The 23,975-nt window shown below is 45.5% G+C and overlaps 1 protein-coding gene across 1 annotated transcript in view; it reads right to left on the bottom strand.

The window, feature by feature from the left end:
- Positions 1-14,160: 14,160 nt before the first annotated feature.
- PDZD2 (PDZ domain containing 2) overlaps positions 14,161-23,975 on the bottom strand; it is a 412,983-nt gene continuing 403,168 nt past the window's right edge. The window contains exons 25-26 of the mRNA XM_056545144.1: positions 21,729-21,860; positions 14,161-15,640 (exon numbers count right to left, since the gene is read on the bottom strand). Of these exons, the coding sequence (XP_056401119.1) occupies positions 15,474-15,640; positions 21,729-21,860 (299 nt within the window). The 3' untranslated portion in view covers positions 14,161-15,473. The remainder of the gene's footprint in view (positions 15,641-21,728; positions 21,861-23,975) is intronic.

Below are 23,975 nucleotides of genomic sequence, written 5' to 3' on the forward strand. Positions count from 1 at the left end.
CACGGGGGCAATGAAGACTCCGACGCCAAGTTACGGACAACTGTAGTATTACTGAGAGTAGACAGGTGATACAGTCTATGCAGTATAGCCAATATCCCAAGGAGGTGACCAGTGACACAGGGGGACCTCGCAGGCTTGCTGGGACTTGTAGTATGTAGAGACACTTTAGTGCAGGCCACGGTGACTATATAGAAGACTTGACAATTGACATGAAGATGACTTTGAGCTTACTCAAGCTGACTTTGTGGCTGTAGACTTTAGGCTTGAGGCCTCCAATGCTCTGAACACAAACACTGAGACGACTGCACTGGACCTCAGCAGCAATAGCAATGAGCTAAGAGAGAGATTGCAGCCCCTCCCCCGGTTTTATAGGGGAATTTAGCAAGGATCCCATAGGTCACTTGGGGGGTCACCTGGTCACTAGTGCCTCCTGGGTAACAAGCACATGGCATATATTTAAAGCAACAGTACACTAGTAATACAAACACATATACAATAGGGGTTACACTGTAAGAGGTCCCTGAGGACATGGAGGGACTCTGCCTGACGGGACAGGAGAAATGTACAAGGACACACCATCCCGTACTGGGCTACCACAGCAGTTTTAGCATAGTCAGCGTAATGTAGTGTTAGCGCAGTTTTAGCGTATTTGGAGTAGTATAGTATTACCGCAGTTTTAGCGTAGTTAGCGCAGCATCCTTTGCTGTGGGATTAGTGTGACTGCTCCCTCTGCTGTAGGATTAGTGTGACTGCGCCCTCTGCTGTGGGATTAGTGTGACTGCGCCCTCTGCTGTGTGATTAGTGTGACTGCGCCCTCTGCTGTGTGATTAGTGGGCTGCACCATCTGCTGTGTGATTAGTGTAAGGGTGCGTTCACACGGAGTACATCAAGAGTAATTAATGCCGAAAAAATTACGGGCGGAAAGGAATACTATGTCGGAAGGAATTTTTTTTTTTACCATTGACTTCTATTGATTTCTGCTAGTGGATTCCGCTTGAAGAATGAACATGCTCATTCTTCAAGCGGAACGGAATTCAGTGTCGGAATTCTGCTAGCAGAATTTCTGCAGTGTGAACAGGACCGCAGAAAAAACATTAAAGTCAATGGGCAGAGGAGATGTGCATTAATTTGGAGCAGAGAATTCAAGAGGAATTATTCTTGAATTACTCCGTGTAAACGCACCCTAACTGCGCCCTCTGCTGTGGGATTAGTGTAACTGCACCCTCTGCTGTGGGATTAGTATAACTGTGCCCTCTGCTGTATTATTAGTGTGACTGCGCCCTCTGCTGTAGGATTAGTGTGACTGCGCCCTCTGCTGTATTATTAGTGTAACTGCGCCCTCTGCTGTGTGATTAGTGTGACTGCGCCATCTGCTGTAGGATTAGTGTAACTGCGCCCTCTGCTGTGGGATTAGCGTGACTGCGCCCTCTGCTGTGGGATTAGTGTGACTGTGCCCTCTGCTGTAGGATTAGTGTGACTGCGCCCTCTGCTGTGTGATTCTTGTGACTGCGCCCTCTGCTGTGGTATTAGTGTAACTGTGCCCTCTGCTGTAGGATTAGTGTGACTGCGCCCTCTGCTGTGGGATTAGTGTAACTGCACCCTCTTCTGTGTGGTAAATGGGACTGCGCCCTCTGCTGTGTGATTAGTGTAACTGCGCCCTCTGCTGTGGGATTAGTGTGACTGTGCCCTCTGCTGTATTATTAGTGTGACTGTGCCCTCTGCTGTAGGATTAGTGTGATTGCGCCCTCTGCTGTGATTAGTGTGACTGCGCCCTCTGCTGTGGGATTAGTGTAACTGTGCCCTCTGCTGTGTGATTAGTGTGACTGCGCCCTCTGCTGTGGGATTAGTGTGACTGTGCCCTCTGCTGTGGCATTAGTATAACTGCGCCCTCTGATGTGTGATAAGTGTGACTGCTCCCTCTGGTGTGTGATAAATGTGACTGCGCCCTCTGCTGTGGGATTAGTGTAACTGCGCCCTCTGCCGTGTGATTAGTGTGACTGCGCCCTCTGCTGTGGGATTAGTGTAACTGCGCCCTCTGCTGTGGGATTAGTGTAACTGCGCCCTCTGCTGTGTGATTAGTGTGACTGCGCCCTCTGCTGTGGGATTAGTGTAACTGCGCCCTCTGATGTGTGATTAGTGTGACTGTGCCCTCTGCTGTAGGATTAGTGTAACTGCACCCTCTGCTGTGTGGTAAGTGGGACTCTGCCCTCTGCTGTGTGATTAGTGTGACCGCGCCATCTGCTGTGTGATTAGTGTGACCGCGCCCTCTGCTGTGGGATTAGTGTGACTGCTCCCTCTGCTGTGTGATTAGTGTGACCGCGCCATCTGCTGTGGGATTAGTGTGACTGCGCCCTCTGCTCTGGGATTAGTGTAACTGCACCCTCTACTGCGGTATTAGTGTGACTGCACCCTCTGCTGTAGGATTAGTGTGACTGCGCCCTCTGCTGTGTGATTAGCGTGACTGCACCCTCTGCTGTGTGATTAGTGTGACTGCGCCCTCTGCTGTGTGATTAGCGTGACTGCACCCTCTGCTGTGTGATTAGCGTAACTGCGCCCTCTACTGTGGGATTAGCGTAACTGCGCCCTCTACTGTGGGATTAGTGTGACTGTGCCCTCTGCTGTGGGATTAGTATAACTGTGCCCTCTGCTGTGGGATTAGTATAACTGCGCCCTCTGCTGTGGGATTATTGTGACTGTGCCCTCTGCTGTGGAATTAGTGTGACTGCGCCCTCTGCTGTAGGATTAGTGTGACTGCGCCCTCTGATGTGTGATAAGTGTGACTGCGCCCTCTGATGTGTGATAAGTGTGACTGCGCCCTCTGATGTGTGATAAGTGTGACTGCTCCCTCTGCTGTGGGATTAGTGTGACTGCGCCCTCTGCTGTGGGATTAGTGTGACTGCGCCCTCTGATGTGTGATAAGTGTGACTGCGCCCTCTGCTGTGGGATTAGTGTAACTGCGCCCTCTGCTGTGGGATTAGCTTGACTGCGCCCTCTGCTGTGGGATTAGTGTGACTGCGCCCTCTGCTGTAGGATTAGTGTGACTGCGCTCTCTGCTGTGGGATTAGTGTAACTGCGCTCTCTGCTGTGGGATTAGTGTAACTGCGCCCTCTGCTGTGGAATTAGTGTGACTGTGCCCTCTGCTGTAGGATTAGTGTAACTGCGCCCTCTGGTGTGGGATAAATGTAACTGCACCCTCTGCTGTAGGATTAGTGTAACTGCACCCTCTGCTGTGGGATTAGTGTGACTCCGCCCTCTGCTGTAGGATTAGTGTAACTGCACCCTCTGCTGTAGGATTAGTGTAACTGCACCCTCTGCTGTGGGATTAGTGTGACTCCGCCCTCTGCTGTAGGATTAGTGAAACTGCACCCTCTGCTGTAGGATTAGTGTAACTGCGCCCTCTGCTGTAGGATAAGTGTAACTGCGCCCTCTGCTGTGGGATGTGACTGCGCCCTCTGCTGTAGGATTAGTGTAACTGCACCCTCTGCTGTAGGATAAGTGTAACTGCGCCCTCTGCTGTGGGATTAGTGTAACTGCGCCCTCTGCTGTGGGATTAGTGTAACTGCGCCCTCTGCTGTGGGATTAGTGTGACTGCGCCCTCTGCTGTAGGATTAGTGTGACTGCGCCCTCTGCTGTGTGATTAGTGTAACTGCGCCCTCTGCTGTGGGATTAGTGTGACTGCGCCCTCTGCTGTAGGATTAGTGTGACTGCGCCCTCTTCTGTGGAATTAGTGTAACTGCGCCCTCTGCTGTGGGATTAGTGTGACTCCGCCCTCTTCTGTGGAATTAGTGTAACTGCGCCCTCTGCTGTGGGATTAGTGTGACTCCGCCCTCTGCTGTAGGATTGTGACTGCGCCCTCTGCTGTACGATAAGTGGGACTGCATCGCCAGCTGCATAACCTGATCAATAGTATATATAGTGCCCCATATAAATTTATACTATATTGTTTTTTGTCCCATTTTGTGTCATATTAATAATGCACTTTATTTATAGTGGCCATTAACCCAGTGTTATCCAGTGAATAGTAGAGAAGGGAACACACAGCATCCCTGCACCTGCCAGCATATTGGAGCTCCTACAGGCCACCACATAAATATATAAATAATTTTTTTGTCAGAAATCTGCACTGCCTCCTACCTAACCCTGTCCAAGTGCCTAATGCAAAATATGTGCCTTCCTGCATAGATTCTGCCTAGTGGGGAAAACTACCTGCTATAATATTCTTGCCCACACTCACTGCACCCTGTATCCCAGCTCCAGAGGGGAGATGCCAATCCTGCTATGATAGTCTCCCACACTCAGCTGAGATACCATTAGGCAAGGTAGGTGGCTACCTAAGGCCTCACGTTTGCAGTGCCATCACTAGGGGTGGACTCAGGGCCGGTGGGCACATGTGTGATGTCATCATCATGTGCTGGAGCACAGACCGAAGGAGAAGAAAGTAGAGGCCATGCTATAGACTGCCCAGGAGCCATGTTTGTTTTTTGTTGTTTTTTTATCTTGTCATGAGGAGCTGCTACCACTACTATTACCTAATGAGGAGCTGCTACCACTACTATTACCTAATGAGGAGCTGCTACCACTACTATTACCTAATGAGGAGCTGCTACCACTACTATTACCTAATGAGGAGCTGCTACCACTACTATTACCTAATGAGGAGCTGCTACCACTACTATTACCTAATGAGGAGCTGCTACCACTACTATTACCTAATGAGGAGCTGCTACCACTACTACAGTGGTCCCTCAACATACAATGGTAATTCGTTCCAAACGACCCATCGTTTGTCGAATCCATCGTATGTTGAGGGATCCGTGCAATGTAAAGTATAGGAAGCTGTACTCACCTGTCCCCGTTGCTCCCGACCAGGTCCTCACCGCTCCCGATGCTGTCCCAATGCTCCCGATGCTGTCCCGATGCTGACCGTCTGGGCCGAATGGAGAAGAAAAAGTAAAGTAAACATCTTAAATCAGAGAAGACGTCACCGGATGTAACTGTGTAATCACTGATATGGTCTGTAGCGCCTGTGTGGAGGCGGGGTCACCGCTTACAGTGTACGGTGGTTTCTATTCAGAATGAGTATGGTGGTAATGTGTAGTCATGGTGTGGTGGAATTATAATGGTGACATTTGGGTGTGTATAGTGGTTTAACTCAGCATCAGTTTGGTATTATCCCATCTCTATATTGTTGTGATGGTAGTGATCATGGTGTGGTGAAACTATTTGCCCCTTGTACAGTGGTGTCATTGGTCTCTGTATAGTGGTTTTATGTACTAACAGTAGGATCTAGTTACTGCAGTAGTAATATGTTGTCCCGGTGTGGAATTATTATTATTTTTTTTTAAACCCTAACCCTTGAAAAACCTCCTCCTGTGTTTTCCCTAGATAAGCGTTTATGCAGACACATTATACACCACCATTTTCTACATTTACAGGTGCCTCATGATCGAGTTTTGCTCCTGCTGCCCCTTGTATCTCAACTCCAAGCACTACCTGCTATAATGTTTTTCCACACTCAGAAGCACTGCACCTTGTACATCATCTCCAGAGGGGAGGAGGACTACCTGCTATAATGTTCTCCCACACTCAGAAGCACTGCACCCTGTACATCATCTCCACAGGGGGGAGCACTACCTGCTATAATGTTCTCCCACACTCAGAAGCACTGCACCCTGTACATCATCTCCACAGGGGAGAGCACTACCTGCTATAATGTTCTCCCACACTCAGAAGCACTGCACCCTGTACATCAGCTCCAGAGGGGAGGAGCACTACCTGCTATAATGTTCTCCCACACTCAGAAGCACTGCACCTTGTACATCATCTCCAGAGGGGAGGAGCACTACCTGCTATAATGTTCTTTCACACTCAGAAGCACTGCACCCTGTACATCAGCTCCAGAGGGGGGAGCACTACCTGCTATAATGTTTTCCCACACTCAGAAGCACTGCACCCTGTACATCCGCTCCAGAGGGGAGCAGCACTACCTGCTATAATGTTCTCCCACACTCAGAAGCACTTGACCCAGTATATCAGCTCCAGAGGGGAGGAGCACTACCTGCTATAATGTTCTCCCACACTCAGAAGCACTGCACCTCACTCTACAGCCCTGTATCTGCATCTAATGCCCACACTCCAGGGAATTCATCATATGAGACTTTTTCATCCCTATTATTTTGAGGTTGCATTTTCTCTTCTTTATGCCCGTTTTAATTATGTTATGTATGAAATTGTTATGCGATGTATGATGAATTTCCACAATTATTTCAATCTTTTATTATCAGGTTTGCAAAACATTATTACGTTTTTTTTCCTAGACAACCCCTTTAACCCCCTGAAATATGCATAAGTCCTAGCCATCTCCTGCTCAGTGCGATGCGCTGCAGGAGATCGCTGGCAGGACCCGGCTGTCAATCACTGCCTAGCTGCTGAGACCAGGATTGGTATGCTGGGAGTTGTAGTTTTGCAACAGCTGAAGGCACTCTGTTTTGAAAACACTTATGTAAGGGGAGGAAATATAAGGTTTCTCCTAACAGCCTTATAGTTTGAGGTTTTTCAGTGAGTGCAGAGATTCTGAACAAAAATAGTACAATAGCTGCGTATATAAGATATATCCTATAAATGAATTATCTTTACTTATATTATTGATTTACAGATTAAACATGTGGAAGATCTGTTATGCTTTATGAAGCAAAAATAATTGGACTGATTTATTAATTATTAGTATTATGTCATAAAATATAGTCCTGGTAAAACGAGGTCCCTAGAACCGTCACATGCACCATACTCGGCTCTGCAGTTGTTGACTTTTCCTGCATAAATTAGTTCAGCTTTCCGGTGCTCCCGTGGGCTGGAAAAGGTGGATACAGTCCTAGGAGACTCTTTCCTAGGATTGTATCCACCTTTTCCAGCCCACCGGAGCACCGGAAAGCTGAACTAATTTATGCAGGATAAGTCATCAACTGCCGAGCCGAGAAGTTCGTGACGAATCGAATTTACTGTAAATTCGCTCATCTCTAATCTCCACATCCTGAGCTTATGCTCATACACAAGAGATGGGCAATAGTGTAAAGCATGGGGGGTAAACAGCTACCTGAGCCTCTAATGAGACAGAATAAGTGGGAAATAGAAAAAAACAACACGGGGTGCGCCCCCTAGTGACGACCGTTTGGAGGTGAAATTAAGTAGAAACAAAGTGGGGTCCTTACCCTTAGGTGTTGTGCTCAGGGCAAAACACCAACAGTGGCGTCAGGAAAGAAAGTGCCGGACTGCCACGAGGAACTTCCCGGAGTGACGTCAGTCTATCCGGTAGAATCACAATTTGGGAATGTAAAAGCGAGTTCCTCTGAATGAAGGCGCTGGTCCCACAAGTGTGTTGTTGAAGTTTATTTGCCACGCGTTTCAGTCCCAAACCGATGAAGATCCCAGTTCGGGATTGAAACGCGTTGCAAATAAACTTCAACAATAGACATGTGGGACCAGTGGCTTCATTCAGAGGAACTCGCTTTTACATTCCCAAATTGAAATTCTAATGAGACAGGAGGCAGAGCTCTGACTATATTGTAGAATCCCACAGAGCGCAGCGAAGCCCATCTGTAGCTTAAGCCAAAAAATAATAAAAATGAGCCAGTAGGAAGAAGCAGCAGCACTTCAGTGTAAAGTATGGGGAGGAACAAAGCAGCACCAGGAAGCAAGAGGAGGATTTCTGAATCCAAATGGACTATTAGTCTGATGAAATCTGGATCCAAATAGACCTTTGTAGTTAAAGGGGTACTCCGGAGGAAAAACTTTTTTTTTTTTTTTTTATCAACTGGTGCCAGAAAGTTAAACAGATTTGTAAATGACTTCTATTTAAAAAAATCTCTATCCTTCCAGTATTTATTAGCTGCTAAATACTACAGAGGAAATTATTTTCTTTTTGGATCACAGGCACAGTGCTCTCTGCTGCTATCTCTGTCCATTTTAGGAACTGTCCAGAGTAGGAGAAAATTCCCATAGCAAACCTATGCTGTTCTGGACAGTTCCTAAAATGGACAGAGATGTCAGAAGAGAGCACTGTGCTCATGATCCAAAAAGAAAAGAATTTCCTCTGTAGTATTCAGCAGCTAATAAGTACTGGAAGGATCAAGATTTTTTTTAATTTTTAAGTAATTTACATCTGTTCAACTTTCTGGCACCAGTTGATTTAAAGAAAAAAAGATTTCCACCGGAGTACCCCTTTAAAAGAAAAACTGCAGAAGAATATAAAATTGCTAACCTGTCTACCCCAGGTCTGAAACCACCAAAATCCATTTGTTTTGCAGGTTTGTTGTCTTCTCTCCTACCATGTCCTCTCATTAATTGGATGAGCAGTTGCTCAGTACTTCCTACAATTCCCACAATGCATTGCTTTCCTACTGCTCTCCGTCACAGTCATCCCACCCTGACTACCCCCCTCCCCCAGCACCCCTGCCATGGGCTGGTCAGAGGTGGTGACATCATTAAGGGGGAGGGGCTTGAGCTTAGAGCCACGCCTCCTGAGACAGCAGAGAGAGGGAGAAGCCAGGGAGTCAACACCACACTGACAATGATAGGACTACACAACTTCCTGTCAGGGGTGAAACATGTAAAAACATGCTGAAGCCAGAATCATTTGTGATAATATTATATATATAAATATAAATATATATATATATATATATATATATATATATATATATATTTGGCTTGGAGTTTTAATTAAATAAAAATGTCTGATTCTGGAATACCCCTTTGTAGTCTTAAACCCCCTAAGACTAGTATGTTCTTATGAAGCTGGGGGGCCCCATCAGGCATCAGATCTCGGACTTCCGTCTCTGCACCCCCTATAGCAGTATTCTCCAACCGGAGGCTCCCAGGCTGTTGCAAAACTACAAATCCCAGCATGCTTAGAGTTGGAGTTATGCCACAGCTGGAAAGCACTGGCCTACTCTATAGCAATACTCACAATGTTTAAAAGGGAAGAACCCTCTTTAACTAGCGGGAGAAAGGGCAGTTTCTTTCCAGTTTATACCATATTGCAGTGTTTTCCAAACAGTGTGTCTCCAGCTGTTGCGAAACTACAACTCCCAGCATGCCCGGACAGCCTTTGGCTGTCCGGGCAAGCTGGGAGTTTTAGTTTAGCAACAGCTGGAGACACACTGTTTGGAAAACACTGCCATTGTGTCTGGCTTAAAGGGGTATTCCGGGATTTTTTTTATGTGCCTATTCTACAGGGGCTGTAAAGTTAGTGTAGTTCATAATATAGTGTCTGTACCTGTGTTTCATGGTGGTCTCGCAATTCTTCTGTGATTTTTGCCCCAATTTTTATTTTTAACAGCATACAAAATGAATTTTGTCAGTTTTCCTAGGTTGCAGTGCGACCAGAGAAATTACATTACTAGTCGGGTGTTCAGAGGGAGCCTGTCTCTGCTTCCATCGGTGGAGTGACCGCTGGGTGGAAGGGAGATCATTCTGCAGGGAATTATAGTTTTGCAACAGCTGGAGGCACCGTAGTTAGAAAACACTGGTCTTTTGCAAGAAGGCAGCTCAGGTGTGTTTTAATGGGAGGGGTGGCTGATGTGTGGGAGGGAGAAAAGTGACCACACACTTACAAGGAATAATGGGACTTGCAGTTGGAGTGAGGGAACTTCAACAGGAAATAGCCAGTCCACAAAAAGATACCCTCAGCATTATGGTGGACTCCCAACATAGCCATTTAGCTCCAAAACAAGCACGGATCCTTCCTAAGCATGTCCATTACTGTCTGTCTGGTAAGTACTAGAGATGAGCGAACTTACAGTAAATTCGATTCGTCACGAACTTCTCGGCTCAGCAGTTGATGACTTTTCGTGCACAAATGAGTTCAGCTTTCAGCTGCTCCCGTGGGCTGGAAAAGGTGGATACAGTCCTAGGAGACTCTTTCCTAGGACTGTATCCACCTTTTCCAGCCCACCGGAGCACCGGAAAGCTGAACTAATTTATGCAGGATAAGTCATCAACTGCCGAGCCGAGAAGTTCGTGACGAATCGAATTTACTGTAAGCTCGCTCATCTCTAGTAAGTACCAAAGTCACCTTATGGTTGATAACCCATATTACAAGTAACCACTGCATTCAATCACAAGCCAATGAGCTAAGGTGTTCCCCCAGCATAAATATTGAGTTATGCTAGACAGCAGTTTCAAGTGAAATCCATCCTGTTAATGGAAAAAAACAAAAAGAAAAAACTATTATGTGTTGACATAACCTGTATGTAGACACAATATGCATTTTTAAAGTCAGGACAGATTCTTTGAAGCATCCCTTTAATTTATTTATTTTTTTTAATTTTTAAGCAAGGTAATGTTACACATCACTGACAGATGGCGCTGTTACACCACCACATCTCCTCCTGTGCCAGCCATAAGCAAAGATAGAAAGAAACACAAGACTCGTAGCGGCAATACTGTGTGTTTTTATTTTTTGTAAAACTACTAAAAACAAGATACAATATCCGATTTACATAGCTGAGGAAAAGCAGCGTTACAAATGTACAGTCTATCATGTTATTGCACTGGTGTCATGTACAAGGCATAAAACCAAACAAAACCAAAAAGACAGAATTATATACTGTAAACAAAATATACAATATGTTACAAAAATCATCGAATGTGTGAGGACATAACAGACGGCGGCCGTGACCTAGGGGGAAAGACATCGGTTACTTTGCGCTTTTTTATTTTAAATAAAGTTTTATTTGGTGGGGTTCATACACAGCTGTTTATGTGCATTTGTAATAATAAACTGTGGGTAGCCTGGCTTCTGGTGCTTTCCATGAGGGAACCCAGAGTTTTCAGGTAATGCTTTTGGGCAGAGTTACCCAACATGGGGCAAAACTAAAACTCCCAGCATGCCCTGACAGCCAAAGTTTTGCGACAGCTGGAGAGCCACAGGTTGGAAAAACATGCATTAAAGGGGTATTCCAGGAAAAAACTTTTTTTATATATCAACTGGCTCCAGAAAGTTGAACAGATTTGTAAATTACTTCTATTAAAAAATCTTAATCCTTCCAATAATTATCAGCTGCTGAAGTTGAGTTGTTCTTTTCTATCTGGCAACAGTGCTCTCTGCTGACATCTCTGCTTGTCTCGGGAACTGCACAGAGTAGAAGAGGTTTGCTATGGGGATTTGCTTCTACTCTGGACAGTTCCCGAGACACGTGTCATCAGAGAGCACTTAGACAGAAAAGAACAACTCAACTTCAGCAGCTCATAAGTACTGAAAGGATTAAGATTTTTTAATAGAAGTCATTTACAAATCTGTTTAACTTTCTGGAACCAGTTTTTTTTCCTGGATAACCCCTTTAAAGAGGACATGTGGCCAACCCCCAAAAGATTAGATCACATTATCATTAAATAGCCTAGGGTGCCCTGATCTCGCACCTTTCTCCAGTTTTTTGATACAACCTCCCGTTCCTGAGATATGAGGGTTTATAATTTGTCTGACATTTAAGGGAATCAGTCAGATGGGCGTGAACTCAATTTTAGTAATAGGAGTGACTATCAGGGGATGGGAGGGGTTATACAGTCAGGGGGTGTATATTAGGCTGACACGCCCCTCAATGTACAATATTCACACCCCAGACTGTATGACCCCGCCCATCTACCTTTATTAAAATTAAGTTCATGCCCATCTGACTGATTCCCTGACTTGTCAGACAAATATAAACCCCCATATCTGTGGAAGAGGAGGTCGTATCAAGAAACTGTAAGAAGACTTTACTGTATTTAATGACAGTAAAGTCTCAATTTTTGGGGGTTGCCCACAGTTCCCCTTTAAGGGAATCCTGTATCATGCCCGCTCGTTCAGGCCCTCAGTGCCCTCAAAAGAGAGTTTGACAGTTCCCAAATTTTTACATCCAAAAACTGCAAGGTCTTGAATGAATCTATCGGTAATACTCCCATCATTTCTAATAACACAAGGACTATCCTGTCCTCGTAATGTTACTGGAAAGAAAGTGTGAAAATATAGAAATCCAACTAAGTGACTAGAACAGAACAATTTACATTGTGACATACAGATTCTATAGAAACACGTATGATCCTAGAAGATGGAGTTTAGCGTTAATAAGGATTTGCCATGTGCCAATAATTTATGTCATGTGACAAATACCTCCACGACCCCGGGCACTGGGCGGACTCCTTTAAAGGGGTTATCCCAAGATTAATAGAATGCAGCCATGTGTTCCTAATTCTGGACAGCCCCTTTAAGAAATATGGACATCATAGAGTCCAGTGGGCGGGTCTACTGATGTTTTTGAATACGCAGAAGGCTGTCAGCTGTTATACAAAGATTAAAAGTTATTTCCTATCCACAAGATAAGTGGGATAATTAGCTGATCATTGGGGGTCTGACCGCTGGACCCCAACAATCCTGAGAATGGGAGTCAATCGTCCCCCCAAGAGAATAAAGCGGCAGAGCACATGCTGGACCACAGCTCCATTTACTGGGACTTACAAACATTGGTCAGAAAACTTTGGACGTCCCATAGACAATAAATGCAGCGGCGGCTCAGCATGTGCGATGCCGCTACGTTCACTCGGTAGACAACTGACTTCCATTCTCAGAATCGGTGGGGTCCCAGCAGTCAGGGCTCCTTATAGTCAGCCAGGTATTCTCCTATCCTGTGGAAAAGGAATAGAGTTTGATTTTTGGGATAATGGCTGACAGCATTCCAAGAATTTAGACCCGCCCACTGGACTCATAAGTATGGAACTACCCACAAAGGGTTGTCCTGTATTAGAAAAGTCATGTGTGCTTTAATTTAATTGGGGGATAACCCTTTCAAAGTCAACAATGGGCTAAATGGATTGAAACTTCCATGATGTCATAGGGGCCCAAAGTGATTTCATAGAGATCACAAAAGGAGCAGAAGGCTGGTTAGTACTGCAGGGTTAAGTACTTATCCCTTTAAGAGGCAACATTGGGCTACATGACGGTGTGGTTTTAGTCTTTGGGTAGTTTGTGTTTATGGGATTACACTCTCTACTGAAATGAATGGGAGTCACAGAACACACGGTATAACAACAGCATAAATGGGCTTCTCTACTGATGACCCCCCAAAAATTCCCGGATTATTAAGAACAGTGTTTCCCAACCAGTGTGCCCCCAGCTGTTACAAAACTGCAACTTCCAGCATGTCTTCGGCTGTCCGGGCATGCTGGTAGTTGTAGTTTTGTAACAGCTGGAGGCAACCGGGTTGGAAAACACTGATCTTGAATGTCTGTTCTTTAATAAAGAGTCATCAGGGGAGTGACAGCCTTGGCAGCAGAGAATAAAGGTCGATTGTTCTGTCACTTCTCTATTATAAGAATAGCTTCTGCTTTTGAAGAAAACTTTCCACTATCCACATTATATTAGACCAGTGTTCCCCAACAAAACCATAACTCCCAACATGCCCCGACGGGTTTCGGCTGTATAAGACAATCACCAGATAACAATATTCGATTTGGCTTGCAGCCTGTTACTGCTGTCATAATCTGACCCACATACCCAGGGATCGGGGGGTATAAGCCATTAGTTGTTGCTAAACCCTCTTACAAAAATAATGTGAATTATCCCAAGACTACATGAAAGTGATAAACAATCTATACAGATTCCTGGGCGAGTGTAAGGAGTCCCCTATAAATAAGGTACGAGCTGGAGCATATACGACTTTCCTGTATTAAAAATACTTTCTTTTACACAATATTATAATTCCATATATTTCCTTTCTATATCAGCCTCTCTGTAACTACAACTCCCACCATGCAGGCTCTGCGAATATGCTGGGAGTTGTAGTTCTACAAACAGGCTACGGACCACTGCTCTGTGTGTAATAAAAAATAATGGAATATATTGTAACAATATAAGGTATTTACCCAGATTATTTCCCTGTCACAACTTAAATGTATATGTATTTTTTTATATAAATATATATATGTATAATATATATATATATATATATATATATATATATATATACACACACACACACATATATATATATAAAATGTATTTTTATAAATATATATATATAGATATATATATATAGATATATATATGAATATAAATAAATGTATATACATACACACACATGTATATATATATATATATATATATATATATGTGTGTGTGTGTATTATATTTTTTCACTTTGCAGTCTAAGGCCTTGTTCACACACTGTAAAAAAAGAAAAAAAAAAGGCAGATTTTACAGTGTGAACATGGCCTAAGTATAAATCTATATCATTGTGTGCTATATTGCGTGTTCTTCACTGTCTATACATCAGTGTTTCCCAACCAAGGTGCCTCCAGCTGAGCAGTTGCAAAAATACAACTCCCAGCATGCTGGGAGTTGTAGTTTTGCAACAGCTGGAGGCACCCTGCTTGGAAAACACTCGGACAACCGTAAATGTAATCTACAATTTTACATAGGACTGCCATTAAACTGGCTCCATTCTCTTCACTTACATCAAGATGCATAGAATGAGGGGTAGGTTACCTATTCAGCTCTGCTTCATCTGTCTATTGTATCAGAGGTAAAAGATATGCAAACTGCCTCTGCTCTAGCGCCACCTATTAGGCCATCATCCATACTGCAGGCATCCATAATGGATTTAACAATGACTTACAGCGTAGCGTCCTGTAGGTGGCACTAGAGATCCAATTTTCTTCCTTCAGGAGGCAAGCTAATTTGCATATATTTTCTCCCAGGGAGCATTGCCCCCATATACCAGCTGGCCATCTCCTTAAGGAGAATCGGTACTCCTCAGGCATGGACCTGACTCCATAATGAACCTTAAAGGTCCATCCCCATTTATAGACAAAAAAATATAAATCTATTCGGCCATCTGTTAAAGGGCCTGGAGCTCCAAACCATAATATCACATTCCCAAACACTGTATCAAGTTTTTAAATAGTGATATAAATATGCACATCATGTGATCCGATGTCTAAGCCAACCCAAAAAAAAAGGTTCCCGCAACAATCAGTTGTAGCAGAGCCATATGCGTCTAGCAGAGCCGAGTCGGTCATAGCAGCGTAGCTGAACCAACTGGACATTATCACAGTGCAGGAGAAATGGTTAAATAGCAAATTCATCTCTGCTACATCTACGGGCTCTTCAATGCAGCGTCATTCTTGTGATGTTTTCCTTTAGATAGAAGGTTAAAATAGGAGATGTAAATAAATGCCATTAATTCAAGTTTAATCCCCACATAAGAGATCCAGACTGGCGGATCCTCGCCGTGCGGCACCGCCAGGAATAGTAGCGCGGTCGGCGCTGACCCTGCGTCCTCCCATTGTGATGTTTATAGATCTCCTGGAGAGCCAGCCATTAGTGTCACCATTGTCTGATGTCCCAGGTCTTTACAGTCAAGTCATTCCCATGGACACCACTAGGGGGCACTTGGCCCTCTGTACAGAGAAGAAGTGCGTTAAGAGTGGGGGGCTTCTCCTCACACTGCAGTCCTGTGTTTTCTGATCAGTAACTGTACGGGCCCCTCAGGAACCGCTTTGATTATATTCCAAGCGTCATAGTGCATGAGGCCGATCAAAGCTTTGCCGCCAATTGAAATGATTTCATCTCCTATTTCTATTCTTCCAGCCTGCTCCGCGGCGCCACCTGTGGGCAAAAAAGGGATAAGGTTAAAGATTTAATAAACAGTGAGTAAGTTTTAATAAAATGATTAATTATTTTTATGTATATTGAAATACGGCTTATACATAGTAGCCATTTGCATTTTAAAGTATGGGGGAGGGCAGACCTAGTCCGAGCCGCGGAGAGGAGGTGGGTTTATGACTATAGTGGTCGCTGATCACAGCAGAGGCAGGATGACTAGTAAGATTTTGGAAGATTATAAGCGTGACATGATGTCATAGAGGTACCAGTGCATGTGATGATGTCATAGGGGTATCAGTGCATGTGATGATGTCATAGAGGTATCAGTGCATGTGATGATGTCATAGAGGTATCAGTGCATGTGATGATGTCATAGAGGTATCAGTGCATGTGATGATGTCATAGAGCACAGAGGATACCAGTGCATGTGATGATGTCATAGGGGTACCAGTGCATGTGATGATGTCATAGGGGTACCAGTGCATGTGATGATGTCATAGGGGTACCAGCGCATGTGATGATGTCATAGGGGTACCAGCGCATGTGATGATGCCATAGGGGTACCAGTGCATGTGATGATGTCATAGGGGTACCAGTGCATGTGATGATGCCATAGGGGTACCAGCGCATGTGATGATGCCATAGGGGTACCAGTGCATGTGATGATGTCATAGGGGTATCAGTGCATGTGATGATGTCATAGAGGTATCAGTGCATGTGATGATGTCATAGAGCACAGAGGATACCAGCGCATGTGATGATGCCATAGGGGTACCAGTGCATGTGATGATGTCATAGGGGTACCAGTGCATGTGATGATGTCATAGGGGTACCAGCGCATGTGATGATGCCATAGGGGTACCAGTGCATGTGATGATGTCATAGGGGTACCAGTGCATGTGATGATGTCATAGGGGTACCAGTGCATGTGATGATGCCATAGGGGTACCAGCGCATGTGATGATGCCATAGGGGTACCAGTGCATGTGATGATGTCATAGGGGTATCAGTGCATGTGATGATGTCATAGAGGTATCAGTGCATGTGATGATGTCATAGAGCACAGAGGATACCAGCGCATGTGATGATGCCATAGGGGTACCAGTGCATGTGATGATGTCATAGGGGTACCAGTGCATGTGATGATGTCATAGGGGTACCAGCGCATGTGATGATGCCATAGGGGTACCAGTGCATGTGATGATGTCATAGGGGTATCAGTGCATGTGATGATGTCATAGAGGTATCAGTGCATGTGATGATGTCATAGAGCACAGAGGATACCAGCGCATGTGATGATGCCATAGGGGTACCAGTGCATGTGATGATGTCATAGGGGTACCAGTGCATGTGATGATGTCATAGGGGTACCAGCGCATGTGATGATGCCATAGGGGTACCAGTGCATGTAATGATGTCATAGGGGTACCAGTGCATGTGATGATGTCATAGGGGTATCAGTGCATGTGATGATGTCATAGAGCACAGAGGGTACCAGCGCATGTGATGATGTCATAGAGCACAGAGGGTACCAGTGCATGTAATGATGTCATAGGGAAACAAGTACATGTAATGATGTCACAGGGGTACCAGTGCATGTGATGATGTCATAGGGGTACCAGTGCATGTGATGATGTCATAGGGATACCAGTGCATGTGATGATGTCATAGGGAAACAAGTACATGTGATGAGGTCATGGGGATAACAGTGAATGTGATGATGTCATAGGGGTACCAGTGCATGAGATGATGTCATAGGGAAACAAGTGCATGTGATGATGTCATAGGGGTACCAGTGCATTTGATGATGTCATAGGGATACCAGTGCATGTAATGATGTCACAGGGAAACAAGTGCATGTGATGAGGTCATAGGGGTACCAGTGCATGTGATGATGTCATAGGGATGCCAGTGCATGTGATGATGTCATAGGGATGCCAGTGCATGTGATGATGTCATAGGGATGCCAGTGCATGTGATGATGTCATAGGGATACCAGTGCATGTGATGATGTCATAGAGGTACCAGTGCATGTGATGATGTCATAGGGATACCAGTGCATGTGATGATGTCATAGAGGTACCAGTGCATGTGATGATGTCATAGGGGTACCAGTGCATGTGATGATGTCATAGGGAAACAAGTGCATGTGATGATGTCATAGGGATAACAGTGCATGTGATGATGTCATAGGGGGTACCAGTGCATTTGATGATGTCATGGGGATAACAGCGCATGTGATGATGTCATAGGGGTACCAGTGCATGTGATGATGTCATAGGGATACCAGTGCATGTGATGATGTCATAGGGGTACCAGTGCATGTGATGATGTCATGGGGATAACAGTGCATGTGATGATGTCATAGGGAAACAAGTGCATGTGATGATGTCATAGGGGTACCAGTGCATGTGATGATGTCATAGGGAAACAAGTGCATGTGATGATGTCATAGGGATACCAGTGCATGTGATGATGTCATAGGGGTACCAGTGCATGTGATGATGTCATAGGGAAATAAGTGCATGTGATGATGTCATAGGGAAATAAGTGCATGTGATGATGTCATGGGGATAACAGTGCATGTGATGATGTCATAGGGATACCAGTGCATGTGATGATGTCATAGGGGTACCAGTGCATGTGATGATGTCATGGGGACAACAGTGCATGTGATGATGTCATAGGGAAACAAGTGCATGTGATGATGTCATGGGGATAACAGTGCATGTGATGATGTCATAGGGAAACAAGTGCATGTGATGATGTCATAGGGGTACCAGTGCATGTGATGATGTCATGGGGATAACAGTGCATGTGATGATGTCATAGGGAAACAAGTGCATGTGATGATGTCATAGGGGTACCAGTGCATGTGATGATGTCATAGGGATACCAGTGCATGTGATGATGTCATAGGGGTACCAGTGCATGTGATGATGTCATGGGGATAACAGTGCATGTGATGATGTCATAGGGATACCAGTTCACGTAAAGACAACATAAGGGTGTAAATATAACATTGGTGATGAAAACCACATAAAAGAAAATGACATCACAGGGGCTGAGGGCACAGCCGAGGGAGTGCTGGTTGTTAATATGACAAGGGGTGTGTAGAGGGTTGTGGGTTGCAGGATCTGAGCTAGTTGCTCCTTTGTTAGGTACTTGTGTAAGTGATTATGTCATGGGGGGACATCACTGCCTTGGCATCATCAGGGGGTTGTTGTTCTTCCTATCTCCACACTGTACAGGGATTGTATGGTGCTGTGAAATGTGTTAGTTATTCAGAAGTGTGTAGCATGTCAAGCTCTATAATGAAAACCTATAGAGCCATACCTAGGATCTGAGGGGCCCTGCACCTACTGTGAAAACATGATGTGAACAGAACCGTACACACATGCTGATATCAGATTGAAGCTGTAACCAATTGTAGACAGCAATGACCTAATACAGGACCCAACATGTTTCTCTAATAATCGCTGTACTTTCCACTGGAGCAGAAACCAATACAGACTTAACACCGGCCCTAAAGATTTAACACAAGGACAACATGAACAACTCTATGAGCCCATAAATCACTCAGGACCCCCACAAGAGACACGAACAGAATTGTGTAACACCAGGGGGAAGGGGCAAGAGGATGAAGGGAATCAGATCCATTGCGGATGGGAGTGTGCGGCATTCTGCACTGAGGATTCCTCCGCTGTACACGCCACATAACACATGGAAATGATTGATCAGAAAATGTTCATAAAACCAGAACTGTATGTATTTCGGCTTATGTTCTGCAATATGGCAGGTGACAGAAAGCTTTCTCCCACTCGGATATATATATATATATATATATATATATATATATATATATACAGATCATGATCAGAATAGGCTGCAATGTTTGCAGCTCCTAATGAGGCACATGTAAAAATGCAACCCCTTGAGAAGTAAATGAGGAAACCCTGTTCGCATACATAGGCTGCGGATTAATATCAGATTTGTTACAGAGTTTGGTGTAAAATCCCCCGAGGAAATCTGTGTCAAATCTGACTGGTGTGAAAGTGACTTGACTGGGGTTTTTGAGTCTTACATGAATAAAGCTTAAAGGGGTACTCTGGTGCCAGAAAGTTAAACAGATTTGTAAATTACTTCTATTAAAAAACTCTTAATCCTTCCAGTACTTATTAGCTGCTGTATACTACAGAGGAAGTTCTTTTCTTTTTGAATTTATTTTTTGTCTTGAACACAGTGCTCTCTGCAGACACCTCTGTCCATGTCAGGAACTGTCCAGAGCAGGAGAAAATCCCCATAGCAAATCTATGCTGCTCTGGACAGTTCCTGACACGGACAGAGGTGTCAGCAGAGAGCACTGTGGACAAGACAAAAAAGAAATGCAAAAAGAAAAGAATTTCCTCTGTAGCATACAGCTGCTAATACGTACTGAAAGGATTGAGATTTTTAAATAGAAGTAATTTACAGATCTGTTTAACTTTCAGGCACCAGTACATAAAAAAAAAAAAAGAAAAAAAAGTGTTCCACCGGAGTACCGATTTAAAGGGGCATTCTGGTATTTAAAGTAAATATAGTGTTGTCACTAATCGTACTGGTATCAGCATGTTTTTGCGTGAATTAGCCTTGACTAGAAGTTGTGTAGTCCCCTCATTGTCAGTGTAGTGTTGTCTCTGGCTCCCCGTCTCATCGATTTCTCCAGAAATAATGCATCATCCTCTGCTGTCTCATTAGGCGTGGCTGAATCTTATCTCTGAGCCGGTGTTTCCCAACCAGTGTACCTCCGGGGGTGGGGCCAGAGCTCATAGCAGTGTTTCCCAACCAGTGTACCTCCAGCTGTTGCAAAACTACAACTCCCAGCATGCCCAGACAGCCGAAGGCTGTCTGGGCATGCTGGGAGTTGTAGTTTTGCAACAGCTGGAGGCACACTGGTTGGGAAAGTCTGCTCTGAGCTCTGGCCCCACCCCTTTAGTGATGTCATGACCTCTGACCAGCCTCTACAGCTACATCAACATCTTCCTGTTATATTCACATATATCTTTAAGGGGACATTTAGGGGAAAATGAGGTGTGTTTACAGTATGCTGCCTTGTGCTAAGCAACAGGTAGAGAAGCAGACAGGGAATGAATGCAGCAGGTACTACAGATTTACTGACTGCAGTGTAATAGTGTGCTGGGTACTGAAATATTCTGAGAGGGGTAGGAGGCAGGGTAAGAGGATTGTGATTAGAAAGCTTAGAGAAAGCAATGCATTCTGGTAATTGTAATACTGAGCAACTGCTCAACCAGGAAGTAGTGAGAAGACATAGTAGGGGAGAGCATTACATATTCACATTTTGATCATTGTTCTTTAAATTCTTGAAAGCCATCTTGCCCTAGTCTTGTTCCCAACTTGAAAGCCGAAGGCTGTCTGGGCATGCTGGGAGTTGTAGTTTTGCAACAGCTGGAGGCACACTGGTTAGGAAAGACTGCTCGGAGCTCTGGCCCCACCCCCTGAGGGATGTCATGACCTCTGACCAGCCTCTACAGCTACATCAACATCTTCCTGTTATATTCACATATATCTTTTATGGGACATTTAGGGAAAAATGAGGTGTGTTTACAGCATGCTGCCTTGTGCTAAGCAACAGGCAGAGAAGCAGACAGGGAATGAATGCAGCAGGTACTACACTACAGATTTACTGACCGGGCATGCTGGGAGTTGTAGTTTTGCAACAGCTAAAGGCACCCTGGTTGGGAAACACTGTCATGGACTGTTGTAAGTTATGTTGGTGATGGAGCTGCAGATCATGGACTGTGGTGGTGGTCAGGAGCTGCCTATCGATTGTCCTGCAGGTGGTGGTCATGTGAAGATGGTGTCTACACTATGAACTTTCATGTCTAGGATACAAATATGCTTTCTTACAGGAACACACCTAACATTTACCCGACAGCTTTTCAAAGCCAAGACAATAACAGGGCCTAACCTGTACATCAGCACTCAGGTAGGTCGGCATCTACCCAGCCGTCCTTGTAATTTGTACAGGTGAGCACATATCATTAACCTGTCAGCCAACGCCACCTTAAGGTGACGGCTTCATAAAACATACCTTTAAATATCCTTTTGATGAACAGAGGCCTGTCGCCATAAATAGAAGCTTTTCCTCCATCCAGGCTGAAGCCCAGCCCTGCAGACGTCTTGTGAAGCTCCACGCAGACGGCATCCTGCAGATCCACATCGGCTGCAACAAGAAGTACAACATGTTATTAGTGCCCATTGTTCACTGCACAGGGATCTACTGCTCCACCTGTAAAATGCTTTTATAGGAGGACGGGCCAGGTTTATGGTCCCTCATACTTCTCCTGCCCCATGTGAACCCCAGGCTGGTATACATGTAAAAGTGTAACACAAGTCAGATCCGCCCAATGTATACCACCGATATATAGATGTGAACGGAGCCTAAGAAGTATGTGTGATACCACAGTCACCAGAGAGCACAAATGTTCAGGAAAAGTCAAAGCAACTACAAGATAAGTAATGTAATGTATGTACACAGTGACCCCACCAGCAGAATAGTGAGTCCAGCTCTGGAGTAAGGTTGGGTGTGTCTGTGCTCCTGTGACTTCCAGCAAACTTCCAGAGAAGCAGACTTTTCTTCCGCCCCTCCCCAGGTGTGTGGCAGACTCCTGGGTAGGGGTCTCTGCTATGGAGCCCCGGGAATCCAGGACTTCATTTTGCGCTCCCCGTTCTAGGCCGGAGGGGTGTGTGCGCGAACATGCAACGGCCAGTAGCCAGGATGGGGTCAGAAGATCGACCAGGGCTCACAGCAATGTGGGGCCCCCTCCCCCATCCCCAGCTGGGAGCTGCAAAGCTTCTAGCAAAAGTTCATCCAGGCCAAGAAGCTCATCCAGGCAGAGGAATGGAGTAAAGGCGTCTACATCAGTTTCCCCAGAACCCCAGCAATGGGGGGTAAAGGGGCCAAGGGAATCCCTGGCAATATTCACATCCAGAATGCAGGCCAAGATGGCTCAATATGAGGAGCTTGGGAAGCAGCTCAGAGGAATAAGAGCGGATTTAAAATTTGCCCGCTACCAAGTGGATCAGTCATCCAGGGCCAAGAAGGCAGCATTTGCCGCTAAGGTAAAAACATTAAAGAAAAAAGTGGAGGAGATTGTGCGGATGAGGTCTGACATTGTGGAAGGTGCCGGCATTTTCCGTGAGAAATTTGTCCATGGTGCTCGTTTCTCTGGTATGCCGGTCTCTAGAGATGATGATGATGATGATTGCCAGAGTGAGGAGGAGGAGATGGAGGAAGGTGAAGGAGGTGAGGAGAGCAATGTGAGTGAGGGGGATATGGATACTAATTCTGTGCGTGACACCACTGCTACCCCTGACCCCCCACTTACCCTGAGTGAAGACCGTGTGAACCCGGCTCAGGTGGCCTTACCTACCTCCAGTGAGGATGATGATGATAATGATGATGGCAGTGACTGCAGTAAAGGCAGCGGCTTGGCAGATGGGGGTCTCCTGCGGGCGATTGTAATGCAGGAGTCCCCCACCCGTCTGGAAAACTTCTCTTTTGGAGAGGATTTAGGCCCAGAGGAGGAGAGGAAGAATAAAAAAGCGAAGGGCAGGAAGAGGAAGAAAACGCAAGGACAAGTTAAGTTTGTCTTTTCTTCTTTCCAGCAGTCTGAGTCAGCTGAGAAGCCGATTCAGGATGCTGGGTCCCCCAACCTGCCAGACCCCGTTTCTGTAGTGGAGCGGGGCCAGCATGGGGGATACAGTAGTGCACCCAAAATGGCCGCGGGTGCGATAGAAAAAAAAGGGCACCCTCCTGTGAGGGGGGAGGGTGCCCAGGCACCAGAAAATGGTGGCAGATTCCCTTGTTCGGGGGGCGGTACAGGTCCTGGCACTGCAGGGCACTCCCCTGTGAGGGGGGGGAGTGTTCGGGCACCGGACCTTGTTGGTTCAGGGGGCGGTCCCCTAGGTGATGCAGTCGGTACCGATCCTGGCACTGTGAAGGAGGAGGTTCCCTGCGCGTCAGCCGCAGTAGGCGGGGCGGGAGTGTGTCCGGAGGGACAACTCCCGTCAAAATCGGCGGCGTGCGATAGGGCGGGGCCACCTATGATGGGGGCGGAGTCTGTGTCTGTGCCCAAAGACACTGGACAGAAGAGCCGTGCAGCTCCAATCATTAAGCCAGCAACCCTTATACCTGGAGTAATAGACCCAGCCAGCCCGGCCTGTAACACATCAAGGGAGAGTGTACGCAAGAGTGAAAGTGAGAGCAAAAATGTGAATAAAAATGGTAATGTGCAGGATGTGAGTTATGGCAGTGTGCATGGGAGGAGTTGTAGTA

Source organism: Hyla sarda, chromosome 1, assembly GCF_029499605.1.
Source record: "Hyla sarda isolate aHylSar1 chromosome 1, aHylSar1.hap1, whole genome shotgun sequence".
Taxonomy (NCBI): domain Eukaryota; kingdom Metazoa; phylum Chordata; class Amphibia; order Anura; family Hylidae; genus Hyla; species Hyla sarda.